This window comes from Mytilus edulis, chromosome 5 (assembly GCF_963676685.1).
Source record: "Mytilus edulis chromosome 5, xbMytEdul2.2, whole genome shotgun sequence".
Lineage (NCBI taxonomy): Eukaryota > Metazoa > Mollusca > Bivalvia > Mytilida > Mytilidae > Mytilus > Mytilus edulis.
In genome coordinates, this window is record NC_092348.1 from 36,423,187 (window position 1) to 36,445,219 (window position 22,033).

The 22,033-nt window shown below is 33.8% G+C and overlaps 1 protein-coding gene across 4 annotated transcripts; it reads right to left on the bottom strand.

Moving 5' to 3' along the window:
• Positions 1-1,703: 1,703 nt before the first annotated feature.
• LOC139523568 (protein unc-93 homolog A-like) lies at positions 1,704-20,581 on the bottom strand. Of its 4 annotated transcripts, XM_071317688.1 has the most exons (8): positions 20,495-20,570; positions 13,651-13,756; positions 10,647-11,222; positions 10,134-10,282; positions 7,256-7,495; positions 5,093-5,228; positions 3,930-4,061; positions 1,704-2,163 (listed from the first exon to the last, which is right to left on the bottom strand). In XM_071317688.1, the coding sequence occupies exons 3-8, from the start codon at positions 11,212-11,214 to the stop codon at positions 1,916-1,918; spliced, it is 1,473 nt and encodes a 490-aa protein (XP_071173789.1). In that variant the 5' UTR covers positions 11,215-11,222; positions 13,651-13,756; positions 20,495-20,570; the 3' UTR covers positions 1,704-1,915. The 4 variants fall into 4 exon arrangements, with proteins under 4 accessions (XP_071173789.1, XP_071173791.1, XP_071173792.1 ...); XM_071317690.1 differs by lacking the exon at positions 13,651-13,756 and having other exon boundaries at positions 20,495-20,581; XM_071317691.1 differs by lacking the exon at positions 7,256-7,495.
• Between the last annotated feature and the right edge of the window lie 1,452 nt (positions 20,582-22,033).

The following is a 22,033-nucleotide window of genomic DNA, read 5'->3' on the forward strand; positions in this document are numbered from 1 at the left end:
CTTGAAATAAGGACCTATAACAAACATGACGGCTTCATTTATTTCTTTCCTCAGGTCACAAAAATGATGCAAGTGAGAGGTTTTACAAGGTATAAAACCAGGTTTTATTCACCATTTTCTACATGAGTCAGGAATATGACAGTTGTTATCCATACGATATGAATCATACAAATGCGGTGCGTTTTTCTATTTTACGGAGGATAAAATACAATTTACTGTTTTATCATTTTGTAAAGTATTTTCTCTCAATAAGACCAAAAGCATGCTAGATATTGGAATCAAAAATTGATAATATATAGTAACGTACAATACAAGCGTTAATACGCATCCATGAACTTTGATTGGCCATTGGAAAGCCAATATATAATAACGAATGTGTTTACTGTTGATTCAACTTCCTTGTAATGAATCATGATCTATAAAAATATGTCGAAAGCTCACAGAGATATAGTAAAAGTGTTACCATGTGATACAGATAAAAGATAAAATAGATATTAATAAATTAAAGGAGATATGAACACGTTTAAATGAAAATGCTACTCAATGAAACAATAAAACAACACAATAAATCTCAAAGTTAACAAAACACATGAAACAGTGTCTCAATAAAATAAATTTTTCCCTTTGTATTTTAAATTCTTTAATTAATCCACGAGGGTATCACAAACCAGGTACTCTGCTCCTTTGTCTAAAATCTATTATATCATGTATATGTATAATGCTGATCAATTCGAAAACTAAATTATTCTTTCACCATTCCACAGATATGGATTACTGAAGTCAGATTTTTCAATGCCTCTTAGAATTTTGATTTTCATTGACTTTTGTATCGTGATTGCTTTGGCTTTATAAATGTTTTGATTCGAACTCGACTGATGACTATAATGAAGACGAAACGCGCGCCTTGTGTATCTAAATATAAGTCTTGTTTTAATGAGGAGATAAATGCATATATATATGACGTGCTTCTTTCGCTTTGTAAACAACACTGTGATAAAATTCTCGATATATCTATACTTAGCGCAGACTCCGAGATGTACATAATAATGGCTGTTACAATATACTTCCCACGTAAATCCACATGTATTGAAACCTATTTGCAAACCCTTTGCCGATTTTATTGTTTTAAAAATTGCAATTAAAAAAGACAAAATCACTTTTATTTTTATTCGGATGCATAATAAAAAGAAGTAATGCAAAACAGCTCGGAAAAACCAACAAAATAAAAATAAAATAAAATTCTGCGAAAGTTTATTCATGTATTTGGCGCTATTAAAGTCATTTCAAAACATGACGTCATACAAATGAAAACGCTAGAGTTGAAAGTTTTCTGTTACGTGAACCATTTAAATTTCGTTTACTATTGTATTAAAATTGATTCTCAAGGTAGGTTTTGTTTGATTTACGAGAAAAACATGTAAATCAAAATGGCAATTGTTGGTTTTGAGAATGAAACAGATTTTTTTTCGGCGGTTCACGAAATAATCCATGCAAGCTACGGATTTATTAGAATGTTCGAGCTTTATCTAACAGGGAGTAAAAAAGAACAGCCGCACACACAGCATACCCACCCTCGCTTCAGTTTTTTTAATGATCGTATTTGTCCTATTAGAATCGAAATAGCGCTCAGGATAAAATTCGAATATCACGGCCCAGGCCATGTGTAAATTTCCAATAATCTATGGCTTCCATGAATTATTTCTTAAATTTATTACTAGACTTGTATGCATTTCTTGAAACAATGTTATTTGAAGATTACTGATAATAAGATATTTTACATCTAGTAGATGACATTTTGCATGACAAAATGTTAAAATTGAATAACAACAAAACGTGTTTTACATGATTTAAAACAAATGAATAATAAATAAATAGCACCACAACAGTTATATACCGATCCTAAATATAACAGACATCATTGATCTATTTCAACGTTTACTTTTTGGAAGTCTCCTTTCTTGCATTTGTCACGTCGGTCCTGAATTTCTACGATTGTAAAAAGGACCATTCCAACAGTTAGGAAGCCAATACAAAGTACAAGTTTTACTTTTGTAACTAAATATCCACTCCATGCAAATGCAATTATATAACCAAACGATTCCCAAAGTTTGTAGTTTGAGAATGCTGCTTCAATATTAGTTGTAAAGAGATATCCGTATAAGGCTGAAAAAGGAAAAATAGCTTATTGTGATATTTTAAATTATGGTTAATGTAATGTAACTTAGTTTTTGAAATTCAACGTTAATTGTACCTGAAAAAAAATGATAACAAGTGGAATTTAAAAGTTATCAGACACTTAAACGATACAAATATTGCCTTGATACAAGACGATTTTTTTCGTGCCTGTTTAATTTGATGTGTTGTACTCTCAAAACGCAAGTATGTTATTTGTGTCGTTGGGATGCTATCATCTCTTTATATGCATGCTTGGTTTTTCAATTATTTCGTCTCGATTATATCTTATGGAGTTTTATACAAAGAGTAATGTAAAATATGTAAAAGGAAAATGTACGAAACGTTTCAAAAGTCGCCCACAATCCAATGAAACATTATTTTCTAAAATCTTAAATTATTTTCCTAACAATTCATTACGATAGAAAAGGTTAAAAGAAAGGTTGACATTATTTACAATATTAGTTTTTCACTAGTGTTTGGTGGGAAGCTTGATATTTTTCTTTCAACGTGTTGTCGTTTTCTTTAAATACTTGAAGTTAGTTATTTTACAACCGTTACTAGCTAAAACATGCCCCTAGAAATCACATACGCACATGCGACCTTGATATAATTTTCTTTCCCTTAAGCACGTGTCCTTGATGAAATGAGTTTTTCTAAACAAATTCTGTACCAAGTCAGGAATATGGCAGTTGTTATCACGTTTTTATGTATGGTGGCGGTTGTTGTTGTAGCAGTTCAGTTTTTCTGTTCCGTTTTTGTTCCTCTTATATTTGATATGTTACTCTCAATTTTGGTTTGTGACCCGGATTTGTTTCAGTTCAATCGATTGATGGCTATTGAACAGCTGTATACTTCTGTTTCCTTTATTTAAGATGTTTAATAACATTAAAAATGAAAGCAAGTAACGTTGTTATTGTAATGAGGGTAGCATAACATGCATAACATACATAAATAGGGGTTTCGATTACTTTGCTTGCTTGCTCAACAATGATATCAATATTTCCTATTGATGAGAAAAGCAGAGTGCCAGTGAATCATTTGCGGATTATTTCATGTATGTGTATTGCAAAGCTGTTGATACCGCCTAAATTAAACTTACCAATGCTTCTGACTTTCATTGTATTGCCTTAAAAAACTATTGAAGTCTTTAAACGATAAAGATATAATCCAAATGACTTTATATATTTTGTTTTGATGAGGGAAATGTTTACGTCCTTCACATATTCCAAACTGTTTGCAATTTCCGTGTCTCTAGTCCCTACCTTTTGCTTTGTTACAAATTAATAAAATTGCGTGTACTCAATATCTCCTATAGATCATAATTGTTTAACAAGGTTAGTGCGGATTTCCAACTGTTTACCCTTCCAGAGCACATGAGATCATAACCGTTTTTTTATGGATTGTGTTACTCGCTCTAAAGTTGTCTAAGTATATGTTTTTGTTTTTTGGACGTTTTTCTTTTCTTTTGCCATGACGTTGTAAGTTTCCAATCGAAAGATGAGTATGATGGTATTTGTGTCTTTACCTCTCTTTTTAATCACCTTAGATGCAATATTTTAAGACTCCATAAAAGTTCAATGGATGTTTGTGTTATTACTTCACTTTTTTAATTAGCTACTCAGTAAAATAGAGAATAGCAATGGGGATGTGTCAAAGAGACAACAATCCGACAAATGAGTAAAAATCTCAGGACCTCTCATCATCGTTGTCCATATTATGTTATATCATTTCAACTAATAATAAAAATATTTTACCATTTATTTGAGTTTGCATAACTGCATCACCTATTCCCCACAATCCTGCAAATACATAAATCATGACCTGGTTGTCTCGATTTGGTTGCCATAGTAACAACGCTATTAATGTTCCTCCATGTGATAGAAATGCTGAAACATAATACTAATATTTAAGAATTGTAAATTAATCCTTTTAGAAAATTTATTATATACTGTAGATCAACTTGTTTTCGCGGATACTTTGTTCCATTCTAGTTTTAATTTAGAGATTTCAAAATAAATTTCATATAGTCAAATTAGAAAAATCCAAAATTTACGTATTCACTGCGATTTATATGTTTCTGCTCTCGAAAGTAGAGACATTAAATAGCTCGCGAAAATTAATTGGTTTACAGAATTCTGAGCACATTAGATGATCCAAATTTTTGTGGGGTTCGTGTTGCTCAGTCTTTAGTATTCTGTTATGTTTCTGTTTAGCTATGTGCTTTGTCTGTATGCCTTTTTTTATGTTTCTTCCTTACATATATGACGTGGCTTGTACTTGAACATCCAGTCATTGTGTTTACTATGGTAAATTCGTGTATTCTTGACTTTAATTTTTTTTACTAATATGTTTAGTATGTATGCCATTTTGTGCTTCTTTGACACATGCTTATAGTGATTAGGATTATGACTGCTGTATTATTGACATTTTTACCTGTTAAGTCTGTTTGTTTTGCTCATGCATCGTTGTCAAAATAATGGAATTTGATGCGACTGTCATACAAGTGAGAGGTTTAGCTAGCTATTAAACCAGGCTCAATCCACAATTTTATACATAAGAAAGTGTCTGTACCAAGTCAGGAATATGACAGTTGTTAACCATTTGTTTGATATGTTTGAGGTTTTACCATTTGATTAGGGACTTTCCACTTTGAATTCAGTATTTTTGTGACCTTACTTTTTTGTATAACGTTGTGAATTTTTGTCGCTGTTTTGTTATGCCAATGTCAGTTCGTCATCGACTTATGAGTTTGAATTTCCCGTGGATATCTTTCGCCTCTCTTGATTAACAAATGAAGGTAAACTAATTATTGTGATGTACTTTATTTCTTCGTAAATAAGTCTAGCACGTCAGATACAACATATTTATATTTTCACAAGACACGCACACAAACAATAATTAATACTATATATCTTACCAATAATAAAGAAAGGAACATGACCAACAAACTGAACCAGTCGACCAAAACCCCATGAACAAATTGCACAAACCGCACCAAAACAGATCATTACATAACCAACGTTCCATATCCCTATTGTGCAACTAACGTAAGACTGAAAGTAATTTAAAATAAGTTATGTAGACCAACGGTTGGGTCATCATGGTGAGTTAGTATAGGAATTTAAAAAATGGTTAACCTCTTCTAAACTTTGATGCGGTTATATAAATGATGATAGGGCAAACAATTGATTATTTTAGATATAACATTTTTCGGTTATCTTATTACTAATCTATTGGAAGTTTTAAACTGTAATTCAGTTATCAATGGCATGATTGCTCTATAAATATGTTTTACATGATACCATCTTGAAGTAAATGTCTCGTTGTATTTGACAAAACTTTTAGGAATTTTGGTCCTCAATGCTCTTCAACTTCGTACTTAATTTGACCATTTTGGCTTTTTTTGGATTCGGGCGTCGCTGGTGGGTCTTTTGTGGACGGGACGCGCGTCTGGCGTATATACTAAATTTAGTCCTGGTATCTATGATGAGTTTATTTACAACCACTGGGTCGATGCCTCTGCTGGTGGAGATTTATTCCCCCGAGGGTATCACAAGCCCAGTAGTCCGCACTTTTTGTGCTGACATGAATTGTCATTGATATGGTTATATTTATAAATTTACTGTTTACAAATTTTTGAATTTTTTGAAATACTAAGGCTTTTCTACCTCAGACATACATTACCTTAGCTGTATTTGGCAAAACTTTTAGGAATTTTAGTCCTCAATGCTCTTCAACTTCGTACTTAATTTGACCATTTAGGCTTTTTTGGATTCGGGCGTCGCTGGTGGGTCTTTTGTGGACGGGACGCGCGGCTGGCGTATATACTAAATTGAGTCCTGGTATCTATGATGAGTTTATTTATAACCACTGGGTCGATGCCACTGCTGGTGGAGATTTTTTTCCCCGAGGGTATTACAAGCCCAGTAGTTATAATTTTTTGTGCTGACATGAATTGTCATTGATATGGTTATATTTATAATTTACTGTTTACAAATTTTTAAATGTTTTGAAATACTAAGGCTTTTCTACCTCAGGCATAGATTACCTAAGCTGTATTTGGCAAAACTTTTAGGACTTTTAGTCCTCAATGCTCTTCAACTTCGTACTTAATTTGACCATTTAGGCTTTTTTGGATTCGGGCGTCGCTGGTGGGTCTTTTGTGGACGGGACGCGCGTCTGGCGTATATACTAAATTTAGTCCTGGTATCTATGATGAGTGTATTTTCATACATTCATATCCATGCAGCATACGAGTCCATCGTTCATAAATGTGTATACATGAGAGGTAGTCGTACCACATTTAACAACATTGTGAAATTAGAAAATCCAATCTAACATGGAAAAATACATACTAGTATATTTTTATATATTCTACAATACATGTATTAATATTTGTAAGTTTATCGGAAGCTTGCAGAGAAAAATTTAAAATGATGATCGAACTTGCATCTTTGTTGATGAACAGATAACATGACTAATGTTTGTAAGGAAGCGACAAAAGATATAAAAAAGAAGATGTGGTATGATTGCCAATGAATAACTATCCACAAAAGACCAAAATGACACAGACATTAACAACTATGGGTCACCGTATGGCCTTTAACAATGAGCAAAGCACATACCGCATAGTCAGCTATAAAAGGCCCCGATAAGACAATGTAAAACAGTTCAAACGAGAAAACTAACGGCCTTATTTATGTATAAAAAAGAGATTGTCCATTTAATCAATTCCGCGTGTATTGTTGTCTGTTTAATAAATGCATTTTGATGTGAAACAGAATTAAAAAAACTTGTGTGATAAAATTTGCCCACACAAACGTTACAGTAAGAGAAAGTCCTGAAAAAATAACACTTAATAAATATGGTTCCCCGAAGCTATTTACCGGATTCATCTTTATTGACACGAATAAACAGTTTTAAGCAAATGATGTAGAAACAGATGATTACACGAGGAGATATGTGACTAAAAGTACTTAAAAGAAAAACCCAATTTCAAACGAATCATTAAATTGATCTATAACTTGTTCATACAGCAGTTATTATTTGGTGCGTTTACAATAGTGCGTTTACTAAATACCTTAGTGTAGTCGCCTGTTATAAATGCTTGCTCCATTCCACTATATATGGTTAATATTGTTAGGAGCTTCTGTGGCGTTGAACCCCACCAATGCTTGAAACTTGACAGGAACAAATTGGCTGATATTTTCGAATCTCCCCCTTGTGGAGTTTTATCCAGTGTTATATTGTCAAGAAATATTGCAGTTATAATAAATGCCACAACAGCACAGCCGACAAATATACCACATAGTGTATACACCTGTAATTAATTATTATTAAGGTATAAAGCTAAGACGTAATACAAACTTATAGTATGCATACATGTCTCCGATTGCATACATGTACAACATCACAATTTTGATATAAAACGGTTTAAACATACGTCTGTTTATTTTTAAATTCTCAACAAAATTTACCAACTATTAAAAGAGGGACTCGCGGGGCTCGCGGGTCTAAATCGATTTTTTAATTTTATATAGGATGTCGCTATATTTTTCTATAAATGAACTTTATCTTATACTTAATAGAAAAAATAAAATAAAAAAATGGGATCACCGTTCATTTACGCTCACAATCTGCCTTCGAAAGAAGCATACATGTTTGTAAAGGTACCTTTTTTTCTGTTGAACTAATCGGAGAAATAGAGGTAATATGGAAATAAAAAAAGAACTTAGTAACAGAAATCGCCCAACTTTTACAATAGTTAAGTTTAAGAACAGCTTATTTGAAAATAATAATAAAAAACATAGGTCACCGATGAGTCAAAACAAATATTTCAATTCTTATGCTAAAAAATATCATTTTTGCACCAAATGGAGATAATTTGGAGCTTTTTCAATGATATCTACATTTTAAAATTCCTCTAGGGCAAAAACGAATTGATTGTTTTGAATGATTTTTGTACCATATGATAAAGTAATAACTACTAAAGGTAATAAATTAAATTTGTAATGAAAAATAAATGTTCAATTTTTTTCTGAAATTTTTATACCCAGGAGCCTCCTTAAGTCTCATTATCAATTGAGAAATTCAAATAAAGGTAATAAACATATATTTTAGACTCGCATATTGTAATAGAGGAAGACTGAGTGCGTCGACATGGAAAGCGTGCTAATTGGTGAAGGCAGTACGGTGATCTTTAGCTCTGTTTTTGTGTTATTTGGTCTCTTGTGGAGAGTGTCTCATTGGCAATCATATCTTATCTTCTTTTTTATATATACATGTACCTCCCGTCGTGCGAATCTCAACAGAATCTGGAGGGGGGTCCTTGAAAACATATTTGTTAAGAACTTATCCGAAATCACAAGAGATACACTGGGAGCAACTGTTGGGTGTTTTGTATCTCAGCTACTATATGTTATTATACATTGTGGAAACTCAATATAAAAGTGGACGTACTAAAATATTTAAACAAAAAAGGGCACACCATGTACAAAATGATGTACGTTCAAAATAGGAACATGAGTAATAAAATAAAACCCTAAGTATATTTGTAGGACTCGGAGGTGCGATGAGGACCCTGAAGTGCGATGGTACACACCGAAGTACGATGGTCCGTACGCTGAAGTTCGATGGTTTTGTGCATGACGTTTGAATAATGTAACGTTTTCAAAATACAACATGGATTCGCAGGCAGGAGAATAGGGTTTTGTAGATGAAGGTTTCATGTTAACAAAGAAAAGTAAGGAAATAAGAAACAAACAAACAATTCAAGTCCCAAACAGAACAGTTTTAAGCATTACATGTTGAGGTTACAAAAACATGTTTAAACATTTTAGGCAGCAAAGCGGCTGATAGATGAACTTGGCCACTAAATGGACTAACCAGTATTTTGAATTATGCCGCCGACTTTTTGTACGATTAATACAGTATACTAATCTAATTTAAAAAATTAACCTTGATTTATATTTACGTAAGCGTCACATGTTTTTTTTGTGGGCAATTTAATAAAATAAAATGCTAGTATTAGCAATGTTTCAATGTTTTTGCTATATCAGGTTCATATAATGTTGTTTTATTCCCCAGATATTTTGTTTTGTTTTGAAAGAACACCGCCGCTCTAGTCTTATTTTGATTATGGTTTCAGTGTTGATTGTCTACAATATGTCAGACTGAAATTAACTTGACTAAAACCTACGTGTACTTCCCAATTTATCATCCTCATCTTTATTTTTCGTGAAATAATTGCCTCGCTATTAGTCAGGCAAAGATTTACTTGTCGGTATTTTACTTCGTGGATACTGTTCCAACATTAGGTATATATAAGGTATATATAAATTAATGAAGAATTGTTGTGAGCAATTTACAGTGGCGGATCCAGAAAGGGGGCAGGTGCTCTGCCCTCCTAAACCGCCTCTAATCAATTACTAAGTTTTATCATAATATTTAAGTAAATTAGATGGACAATTCATAGTACCTTTATAAAGACCTACACGCTGATTCTTTTTTTTTCTATTTCTCCCTTGAACTCCTTATTGCATACTCTTGCGTGCTACAAGGAGAATTGGAGATTTGGAAAATTAGATTAAAACAAAAATTAAAGTCTTTGGTTTGATCTAAACAGAAGTTAACACATCTTCCAAATAAGAGGCTAGCAGCTACTTTTGTCAAATCTTAATGTTGTTATTTATTTAAAACAGTGCATGTACATTTTGATTTCACTCAAAGTCTTAGGTTAGCCATCTTACTACAGCGTAACCACCATCGCACTTCAGCGTAGATATCAACGAGTTAACGTCACAATGCCACCATCGCACTTCAGCGTAGACCATCTCTCTTCAGCGTGACCATCGCGGTTCCGAGTCCTACATATTTATACAGAATATTTACCTATTATTTAAATTGATATGTATGTGCAGCGTGTTAGAACATTTAATGAAAGATAAGCATTTACAAACCTTTGTATCATCCGGTCTATCCAAATTAGAATTATTTCCTGTCGGAGCAGTTGGATCAAAATTGGCTCCGCATGAATCAATATCATTAGTTGTATTCCCTGGCGTAACGGCAAAAACGGTTGATGAAATTATATTTCCCCATATGTCGCCTAAATATATACAATGAATGTTCATGTATATTAAAATCACGAATGATGAAGATTTATTCAAACCATATTAAGGATATTGTTCCTGCCTTCAAAAACATTTGCAGCAGTTAAATGAGAATTAACAAAACATACTGACATTTTTTGACTTTGAATAAAATGCGTCACGATATGAAATTTTGATTGGTTTAAACTCGAATAGTACAGAGAAAACATAGGCCAAAATGGTCAAATGATTCATGACACTCAAACTTAATATGTATATAAAAATACTATAATTTGACTTTTCAAACTTTAATGTTTTAACTTTTTTTATATATAGAGAAAAAGCAATCTGAAACTGGTAAAATACTGCAACTCGACTTACTTGTTTGGCATGTCATAAAAAAGAATCCGAAGAATTTATTCATGACGTCATCTTTCTTTGCACCTGTTAACTTAGCATACCACACAGCTATTTGCGTAAGATATGCACACTTAGCCGCCCATAATGTTCCTCCGCCTAATCCAACAATTATTGAAGCAGGTATAATAGTTCCCCATATGGCATGGAAGTTTAATGCCATATAGGCAATATAGCACAACATTGATAGTGTCACGGTCCATTTACATCCAAGGTGCGCGATAACAAAAGATGGTAACAACATACATGATACCACAAGGGCGCCATATACGACTGCCAATCCACCTGTTCCGAGTCCTTCGTCTTTGTTTAAAGTGCTTTGGAGGTTTGATAGAGACTGAAATGACGTAAAAAGAAACATAAATCCAATACTGACAACAAAGACGTTTTTTAGAATCCTCACTCTACCCATTGGCGGGGGTTCAGTGTTTTCAGGAGATGGCTCGTCGTTGGATGTGGAAGAAGGGTCAATCTGATTACCACCGTTCAGTTGTTCCATCTGCATGGTTTCCTCCATAGACTCTTCTTCCATATTTAAATCTAAAATGACAAAACTCATCAAAGTTATCAGGCTTAAATCAAAATCCGAACATCTAGAAGTTTTCTAGCAAAGTAAAACTAGAGGCTCTCAAGAGCCTGTGTCGCTCACCTTGGTCTATGTGCATATTAAACAATAGACACAGATAAATTCTTGACATAATTGTGTTTTGGTGATGGTGATGTGTTTGTAGATCTTACTTTACTGAACATTCTTGTTGCAACAATTATCTCATTTTACTGAACATTCTTGTTGCTACAATTATCTCTATCTATAATGAACTAGGCCCAGTAATAACAGCGGAAAATATTTTCTAAAAATTTACAAAAATATATGAAAAATGCTAAAAATTAACTATAAAGGGCAATAACTCCTTAAGGGGTCAATTTACTATTTTGGTCATGCAAACTTATTTGTAGATCTTGTTTTGCTGAACATTATTGCTGTTTCATTTTATCTATATCTATAATAATATTCAAGATAATAACAAAAAACGGCAAAATTTCCTTAAAATTACCAATTCAGGGCAAGACCTAACAACGGGTTGTCAGATCCATGTGAAAATATCAGGGCAGAAAGATCTTGACCTGATGACAATTCATCCCATGTCAGATTTGCTCTAAATGCTTTGGTTTTTGAGTTATAAGCCAAAAACTGCATTTTACCCTATAGTCTTTTTTTAGCCATGGTGGCCATCTTGGTTGGTTGGCCGGGTCACGCCACACATTTTTTAAACTAGAGACCCCAATGATGATGGTGGCCAAGTTTGGTTTAATTTGGCCTAGTAGTTTCAGAGGAGAAGAGTTTTGTAAAAGATTACTAAGATTTACGAAAAAATGGTCAAAATTTGACTATAAAGGGGTCAACTGACCATTTCGTTCGTGTTGACGTATTTGTAAATCTTACTTTGCTGAACATTATTGCTGTTAACAGTTTATCTCTATCTATAATAATATTCAAGATAATAACCAAAAACAGCAAAATTTCCTTAAAAATACCAATTCAGGGGCAGTAACCCAACAACAGGTTGTCTGATTCATCTGAAAATTTCAGGACAGATAGATCTTGACCCGATAAACACTTTTAACCCTGTCAGATTTGCTCTAAATGCTTTGGTTTTTGAGTTATAATAAAAAAAACTGCATTTTACCCCTATGTTCTATTTTTAGCCATGACGGCCATCTTGGTTGGTTGGCCGGGTCATGCCACACATTTTTTAAACAAGATACCCCAAAGATGATTGTGGCCAAGTTTGGATTAATTTGGCCCAGTTGTTTCAGAGGAGAAGATTTTTGTAAAAGATTTCTAAGATTTACGAAAAATGGTTAAAAATTGACTATAAAGGTCAATAACTCCTAAAGGCGTCAACTGACCATTTTGGTCAGTTGACGTATTTATAAATCGAACTTTGCTGAACATTATTGCTGTTTACAGTTTATCTCTATCTATAATAATATTCAAGATAATAACCAAAAACAGCAAAAATTCCCTAAAATTACCAATTCAGGGGCAGCAACCCAACAACGGGTTGTCGGATTCATCTGAAAATTTGAGGGCAGAAAGATCTTCACCTGATAAACAATTTTACCTCGTGTCAGATTTGCTCTAAATGCTTTGGTTTTTGAGTTATAAGCAAAAAACTGCATTTTACCCCTATGTTCTATTTTTAGCCATGGCGGCCATCTTGGTTGGCTGACCGGGTCACGCCACACATTTTATAAACTAGATACCCCAATGATGATTGTTGCCAAGTTTGGTTTAATTTGGCCCAGTAGTTTCAGAGGAGAAGATTTTTGTAAAAGTTAATGACGACGGACGACGGACGACGGACGCCAAGTGATGGGAAAAGCTCACTTGGCCCTTCGGGCCAGGTGAGCTAAAAATGTTAAAGAAATACAAAATCTGTGCATAGTGGATACGGTTTAACATTCAGTTTAGTAACATGTCATCTGTACACATCTGCATTGAACGAAGAATCGGGAGAAATTATGACATCTAAAACATGGTTTAGGGTTCCATTTCCCTACTTCCGTTTCATTAAGAACATCTGGTGTCGGGGTATTTCAAAATGAAAATACTTTTCATGAATACATAAAAGCTAAATGTTACATTTTTATATCTTTTACGTTACCGTTCTTAAAGTGAATGATTTCATGTGGAACGTTTTTCATCTAGAATGGTCTTTCAAACGTGTCACGAAAGGAAGGATATGAAAATTTAGGGAACTGATTCGACCTCCGAACTTGGTACGTGCATCTCTAAAGTCCGGCGTCGGGGCGTGTTAAATCTTAAAATATTATTGTAACACACGAGAAGTAAATTAAATGATCATTTACTTAGATAATATTTAAACCGGAGAGTGTCAATAAATGTTTTACCTTACTATATTAGCTAACACTTAGAAATAGCGATAAATCCTTAAATAAATACCCAAACACTATTTCTTTAGACAGTAGTCCAAACTTCAGGTCAGTCCTATAACCGCAACATTCTAATTACGCAAAGAATGCTGTAACGTACAACAAATTCTTCTGTCCTATTAAATAAAAAAAATCCGTGTCTCAATGAAAAGAATGCAAATATATATATTTAGGTTTTGTTTTCTTTTTCATCTCAGTTATTAACACATTCGCGGCATTACAATAATGATTATTACATAAAATGGGCAAAATCATGTACAGTATACATAAGTGACGTAAAGATATTCTTTATATTTAATGTAAGTCTAGTTGTCTTTCTTTTTATAGATAATTGGTTGAATTTAAACTGTTATGTATGGGAAAGGTATAACAAAACAAATGACAGAATACTAGACTTTTAATAATATGTTATATTCATGTGAATGTAAAACATAAAGAATTGATTACGGAAAGGATATTCATAACAAAGTATTCACTCTTCCTACAGTCCTTTCTTAAAATCCCACAAGTCATAGACACGTTCTGTGATTCTGATTGTAAATGTACGAGAAACCCAGTAGTGCAACATCCGATAGTCATGTTGCATTTGTATTGGGTCAATCATATCTGTTATGACAGCTTTATTTTAAAATTCGTACAAGCTTCGTAAATATCATGAATATTTTGTTTTCATTTAACAGATCACCCTCCACTTTTCCAATTTGTTTTTGTAATTTGAGCACGATTTTAAGGAAGAACGGTTTCTAAATCTTTTGGGATTGTAGTTCATTCTACTACATTCCTGATATACATATTGACATGTTTGTTCCAAAGTGATTACACGATTTTATTTGCTTGCTTTATTCATAGAACTGCTGTCATCATCCCAAAGATTGACAGTCGGTTTATCATTGTCAAATATATCATTACATATTATGCATCTGTCCATCACTGGATATTACAATCTGACAAGAATGCATCTCATATTATTTGAACAATAAATCATTAGCATGCAAAGACGTTAATTAAATTAGAGTTCTAGCATATACTGTCCCATGAATATATACCTTACCCGTATTTGGCAAAACTTTTTGGAATTTTGGATCCTCAATGCTCTTCAACTTTGTACTTGTTTGGCTTTATACCTATTTTGATATGAGCGTCACTGGTGAGTCTTATGTAGACGATACGTGCGTCTGACGTACTAAATTACAATCCTGGTACTTTTGATAACTATATACAGGCTACAGGTACAACAATAGAAAGCTAGGACTTTCAGGTAAATATAAGTAAAATATTAGCATGATAGTATCTACAAGTATATACACTGTAGGTATACTTTACGTTTTAACACAACTTATTAGGTATTTGTATAACTAATCTTAAACGGATAGTAGCTACGATTTTCATTAAAATAACTTTTTTGATCTATATGCCGGATTTTGTACAAAAAGTAAAATAATTATGATTAAAAAAATTACTGGTTACGTTCCATTAAGCATTTAGAAGCTTTTTAACGTTTAACACCTACATTTATTTATTGTCTATAGATAATAATTCGATGCTAAGCCCAACCCTTATTCATATGACCTTTACTCTTCAGTTCCCAATGCGCAATCGCACATTGTGCCTCGAAGGGAAAATGGTCGAACAGGGGAATGTTATGGCAGAAATCGTACGCGAATTTACAGTTTCAGCTAGAAAAGAAACAAAAAGAGGTGCAGACAAGTTATTGTAAATTAAAAATAAAAAACGTCAATGAGATCGGTCAATAAAATCACTCAAAACACCTGCGACGCAGGCAAAGTCAAACAGAAGTAGCCGACGGTTTGCGTAATCATAGTAATGTTTACATTTCTTAAATTTTCCAGATCACATGAAAAAAAATCTCAACGTGTTCATAATTGTCAAAAATATGTTTATAAATTTACGGGCAGTAATCTCCCACCTTAGAAAAAATTAGAAATCAACTTCCTAAACTTTAGTATTATTCTTCAAGTGTATCCTTCATGGAGGCTCCGATTTAACACACAGACACGTGTATACATTATCGGCATGGTTTGGTCATACAAATGTAATAACAAGTGTATAATATCGCCATTGTTAAAGAATCTCGGGTTGGAATAATATGCTGGTATTTGTTATATTTTTTATTTACATAATTTGATAAACGGCGTCAAATATGTACGTTTAATAAAGAGTAATTATCAAATATGTAAGAAAACAAAAAGCACATGTTCGTATCTATATATATCTTGGTTAGCTCACTTGTTATGTCGGCAAAGTTCGGGAAGTAAACACCATGCATAATTAATGAGATGAATAGGCACACAACATGATATGAATTATCAATTATTAACACTTCTGTAGTTTATGAAAACATTTTAGCGATCTTATTGCTTATATTTAGTACATATCTTTGATTTTAGCAGCTTTAAAACTTGTTCATAATTTTGTCAAAATCGTAGCTACTATCCTTTTAAACTATTTGATGTATTTCTCTTTTAAAAAATGTTTAAAAAATTAATATAACATAAAGCTAACTTAGCTGAATTTGAGTTGCTTGTTAATCCATCTTCACTTACGTTGTCGTACTAATGTAAGGAGGAAAATCATGCTTCCATGCCGCCAAATTTGTCGACGTAAACTGATACGATTGACAAAACATTATAAAATATATCTATTTTTCAATATTTGTTTTCAAACACAATACTTATACATCCGATCCTTAATGATCATTGTGATCATGTGTTCCATCAGACAATATAAGTATTATCTTAAAATAAAACATTGTATAGTTCAATTCGTATGTATAGCCTTAATGGCTTTCCATAAGTAAAACTACACGGTAGAAATAAAATGTTCCGCTTCAATTTATATCATGCGTTTGTTTCTTTTAATGAACGTTTTAATATAATTTAGGGATCAAATTTTACAATTAAATGAATTAATACTTTAAAATATTAAAGCAACAAATTATAGCAACAAATTATAGCAACAAATTATAGTGTTGTGCCGATATGGTACAAATAAGTAAAGTGTATGTGTAATAAACAGAATACCTTTAATATCTGTAAATCTCTGTATATCTGATGAATCAGTAGACAGCAATATAATAATACATGTGGTTAATACAGTAAACGGAAGTAGAAGAGAATCCTCGTGACGTCAGTCGTCCAGAGGTATTGTTAGGCATACTGTAAGATATGGACTGGTTCTTCTATGTATACACAAGCGGCACCACATTCGTCCCCTTCATGTAGAATCAGTCACACATTTAAACTATAAAATAAACCTAAAAAACAAGATAAAACACTACCGAAAACATAAGTACGTTACCCTCTACATTTGCACCCCAAAGTGCAGGATGCCACTAGAAACATCCTTGAACATTCAAGCAGATTCACAAGTAGCAGAATATAAATACAATCAATTAACGTTTTTACAAATTGCAGTACCGTCCTGGTAAAAACAAATATATTTACAAAGTCCATACAATAAATGTTCCTATATAAATAAACATGCAAACGGGGCCAAAGGCCCCAGATTGCATCTCTGAGTGACTGTTATGTCCCATAGGTACATGTGCCAGGAAAACTCAACCTCACAGCGTGACAGCAGTAATGTCATGCACAAATATATATGTATTCTATCAGTATTCAGGGGTGTTTTCATTCCAACTTGGCTAATAACCAGTTTCTTGCTTAAGCCAAATATCACTGTAACAGTTTCATAGCCTATCTCTGCTGGCCTTAATGTATTGTTCATCAGTGTTATTGTCGATGCATTCTTCACAATTATACTTTCATTTGGATCTAACGATGTAACCCTTCCTGTCAAAACACGACTTCTAACAACATCAGACGAGGCCGTGGGCCTCTGTTCTGATATGTCATTTGTCATTTCATTTTGGCCATCAGAATTAAGGGTCGAGCGTTGACCTACCCACTCTTCCCGCTGATGTTTAAAGACTCAGCTGATGGATTAGGGCTATGCTTAACACTGCCATTGGATAACGGAGACTGTTGTCTGGAGTATCCTGAATTCTTATAGTTTGGTCCTGGTGATGGTGATCGTTGCTGTGAAGGACTATATGACCTTTGAATTTGTGGGGGTGTAATTGTTCGATATACATTGAACTTTGGGGATCTTCTAGACGCAGATTGATCTGAGGAAAGCATTACATCTGATAATTTAGACACAAGCTCTGTCAAGTTTTGTACTTCATCCTCCAATGGGCTGTGATCGACATGTACTATGTCAGTCAAGTTATTGATACTGCTAGCAAATGAAACTTGTCGATGGGCAAAATTTGGACTTCTTGACCCATATATAGCTTTTTGGTTTGCAATAGACGTTTTCATATGTTTCAATGCCTTGTTGATAGACTCTGGATTTCCTTCTATTACGTGACGGGCAGATTCCTTATCTTTGCAACCTCTGAGAAATGCCTCTGTACCGATTTGATCAATAACCGAGTTGTCACATTTATTGTATCCGTCCATGGCTATAAAATGGACACGTTCGGCAAACTCTTCCAGGGTTTCACTGTCCTGTTGCCTTAAATACTGTAACTGACGTCTTGCTGAAACTGGTTCATCCTTTCGGCTAAAACGTTGCTTAAGGGCTTTTCGTAGCGCCTTGTAATCATCACTGATATTAACTTTGCGGGCATATTCTAATGCCACATCTGCTAAACAGTCTAACAGTCTGCAAACCTTCTTCCGATCCTCCCACTGTCTTCGGCCTGCAGTCCTTTCAAATTGATAAACAAATGCTTCCCAATTAAGGGATCCTCTTCCTGTAAAGACTTGCATCTTCGGAAGCTGAGGACTTCTGCTTCTGTCCCTAGCCCCAGAATTGTCAAGCCATCTTGAGTACTCCCTATCAAGAGAGGAATCTGAGGAAGAGCTATGGCTTCGTTTCTGTTCCTTTTTAATGCGCGATCTTGACCTTCTTTTATCAATTTGCTTTGGTGACTGGTCTGTAGTCATCACAGGGGTCATGAACGCGAATGGGGGTTGTTGTACTATTGATTCCATATTAGCGTACATTGCTGGTCTATTCAGCACCAAGGAAGCTGCATGTGACTCGCTACTTGCAGCTGGTTTTATGTGTAATGGTGTACTACTAACATGTGTACCTTGAGCTACATATGGTGTACCAACATAGGACGATGTTAAAGGAACCATTGCTGGAGTAGTATAATATGTGGGTCTATATTCTGTGTATGCTCCATCTGTGCCTTTGAATGGAGGCTGTGTTAGCATACCTGAGGTAGTCCCGTGCAGAGCCGAGGGCCCTGGCACGTTACCCTTGCTACTAGGTAGTGACAGCGAACCCTGCATGTGATAAGTTTCCTTCTCAGTACCAACACTTTCTAGCATGTCGTTGCCATGAGGCTGTGGAAACAACACTGTGTTGTGTAGTGCCGAGGGCCCTAACACATTACCTTTGGCACTTGAAAGTGGAAGTACACCTGCTTTGGATTCAGGCAGTGTAGTTGTATGGTCAATTGAACTGCTTGTTGAGAAGCCAAAAGCAGGAGGCTTATTTTGCATTAATTGTGTCCTGGCAATATATTGACTGGGTTCAACTTTTTGTTTCACTGGGGTATCCATAGGTGGGAGTTTGACTTCTTTGTTCCTCTTGGTAACCAAATCACTAACCACTGATGTCATCTCTTGAAATGATCCTGTTTGCTCAAAGGCACTCTTAAATTGGACTGTACTCGCCTCCTCCGATGGATCCATTTTGTCCAACTTTCTTGCTAAGGCATTAAACTTTTCAGATGTTAATTCTTCTAAATGCTTAGCGTTGTCATCTATCTTCCGGTCAATTCTATGTTCCGACTGTTGGACTTGCTGGGATATTGCTCCAATATTTTCTGAGCAAGTTTTCATTGCTTCCTTTTGTTCTGCTTTAAAATTCAACAAACCATTGAATATTTGGTTAATGCGTTCCTCGCTTTGTTTAACCCTGCTATCAATCTCAGCAGCTCTTTTTTCGTTTGCCTTTCTCTCTTCCTTAAATTCTTGGTAAAGCTGCTCTAATGGTATGTTGTTTTTGTGTTCAGTTAGAGTGTTGTCAGCTATTTGTTCTTTGTTTAATATCTCTACCTGTGTCAACTCATCAAGGTTTTCCTTCTGACTAAGTTCATTATCATCCCCAATTCCTGCCATTTTGTCCTTTAATTTGTTAATAGAATATCACAATTTATTCTCAAATTGCAATAAAATATTTCAAATTGAAATATTCTGCAACTCAAAACAATATGATATGCACTGAGTAATTACTCAAGGCAAATAAATCTCAAAATCACAACTTTTATATGCGATTCAAGACATAAACAATGCAGCTTTTTTATAAAAGCTACTACTTTTACAATTTCAAAATTGCAGGCAACAAAATAGGGCAGAACTGGAACAGAGACTCAGCTGACACACTGTACTTTATTATACGGTGTATAATATGTTGCTCATAAATATTTATGAGTGTATATACCTTCTTTAATATAAAATATCAGTCCAAGTTCAGTATAAAATATTATACGAAACCAATCTACTGAAATGAAGACTGTTTCCGGTTTGCGTCTGCGCAATGGAGTTTTGCAGACAAATGACTTCCGTGAAGAAGGACCTAATGGCGATAACCGGAAGTTCCTAACCTTAGGAATGTATGTTAGGCATACTGTAAGATATGGACTGGTTCTTCTATGTATACACAAGCGGCACCACAATAGCAACATTGGTGATATTAGGTCACACTGCACATTCCTTTGACATAAACAATTATTGACCAATAAATATTGTTTGCAATATCACATTGCAGTATTAAATAAAAATTTAAATAAAAGAGAAAGATTTTTTACCCACCCTTTGTAATAAATTATGTCTACTTGCTGAATAAAACTAATGAGCAATGAATGTAGTTACTTCCCTTTGCATTGTATGGATGCCTTTGATGGCATAAATTTCAATTATATTCTATGTAGGTTTCAATCCTTAAATTACAAGTTTTCCACTCGTCAGATTTTAGAAAATGTTTAAAACTTATTTCTACATTTTTCTTTCTAAAGCATCTAAAATGTTCTGATGTAAATTTCTTTCATGTCAAATCTTATATTGACTTGACTACAATCTTATATTGACTTGACTACAATCTTATATTGACTTGAATACAATCTTATATGACTTATATTGACTTGACTACAAATATAAAACAGACGTATGATTTATAAATTAAGGCAACAGTAGTATACCGCTGTTCGAAGGTCATCAATCGATTTAGAAAAAAAAAACCCGGATTACAAGGTAAACCGAGGGTAAATCGAGGGAAACACATCAACTATTACATGTATTAGAGGAAAACAGCGAAACAATAGAAACAATGAAGTGCAACAAAAACAAAACGACAATGCAACACACACAGAAATGAACTATAAGGTAACAACTACCATTTTCCTGACTTGGTACAGGACATTTAAAGAAACAATGGTGGGTCAAACCCCGCGCTTTTATTCATGGCAATGTTAAATATAATACAAAAATGACAACATTACATGACAGGACTATAGTACAAATATATGAAGTTTAAAAGCTAAAATAAATTACTTAAGGTTTTAGGGTTACTAGTTTATTTTGACGTATTTGCCATTTCAGGAATTGTTAAATGTGCCTTGTAACAATTTTAAACAAAATTTGTAAACCCCGTTATACCAACTACATTTTATTAGATTATTATGTAAAATAATGTCACCACTAACAAATCTTGTCCTTTTATTATACACTTGGTAAGTGATGTCCTTTTATTAAATGTTTTTTTTTGCGTTGAGGCCTGGACTAAGTCGGGTGTGTCTATTTTCTGTGTAGGTCTTCAATGTATTATGTATTCGGGTTTTGTTTTTTGTAATTAGTTAAGACGTGAGTTTTATCATGTAAATCTTTTATATTCATTTGATAAAATTTACTGTTTGCAATAGCATAAATTGTTCTAAATAATAAGGATGTTCTTATCACAAGCAGAAACCCCTAGCCGTATTTGGCACAACCGTTTTCAACTCTTGATCCACAGAGCTGTACAACTTTGTACCCTTTTTTTGACTTTCGAAGTTTATATCTGGGCGTCACTGGTAAGTCTTGTGTGGACGAGGCGCGTTTTTGTCGTATTGAATTTTAAAACTGATGCCTTTAATTATCTATTATTCATGTGTTTCTTTGCCTAATACGGTCTCCTATTTATTTGTATTGTAGTCCTGTATTATTATGTTGTCATTTTAATGTTATATTTAACAATGCCATTAAAGTGCGAGGTTTGGCATGCCACAAAACCAGGTTCAACCCACCATTTTTTTCTTTAAAAATGTCCTGTACCAAGTCAGGAAGATGGCCATTGTTATATTATTGTTCGTTTCT

Bases quoted from the DNA above. Each gene is read 5' to 3' on its own strand.
- LOC139523568 (XM_071317690.1), bottom strand. From the start codon at position 11,214: ATGGAAGAAGAGTCTATGGAGGAAACCATGCAGATGGAACAACTGAAC. The intron at 7,496-10,133 runs GTTTGTAAATGC...AATTAATTACAG, and splicing joins ATAGACCGGATGATACAAAG to GTGTATACACTATGTGGTAT. The intron at 5,229-7,255 runs GTATTTAGTAAA...AATTACTTTCAG, and splicing joins TAACAGGCGACTACACTAAG to TCTTACGTTAGTTGCACAAT.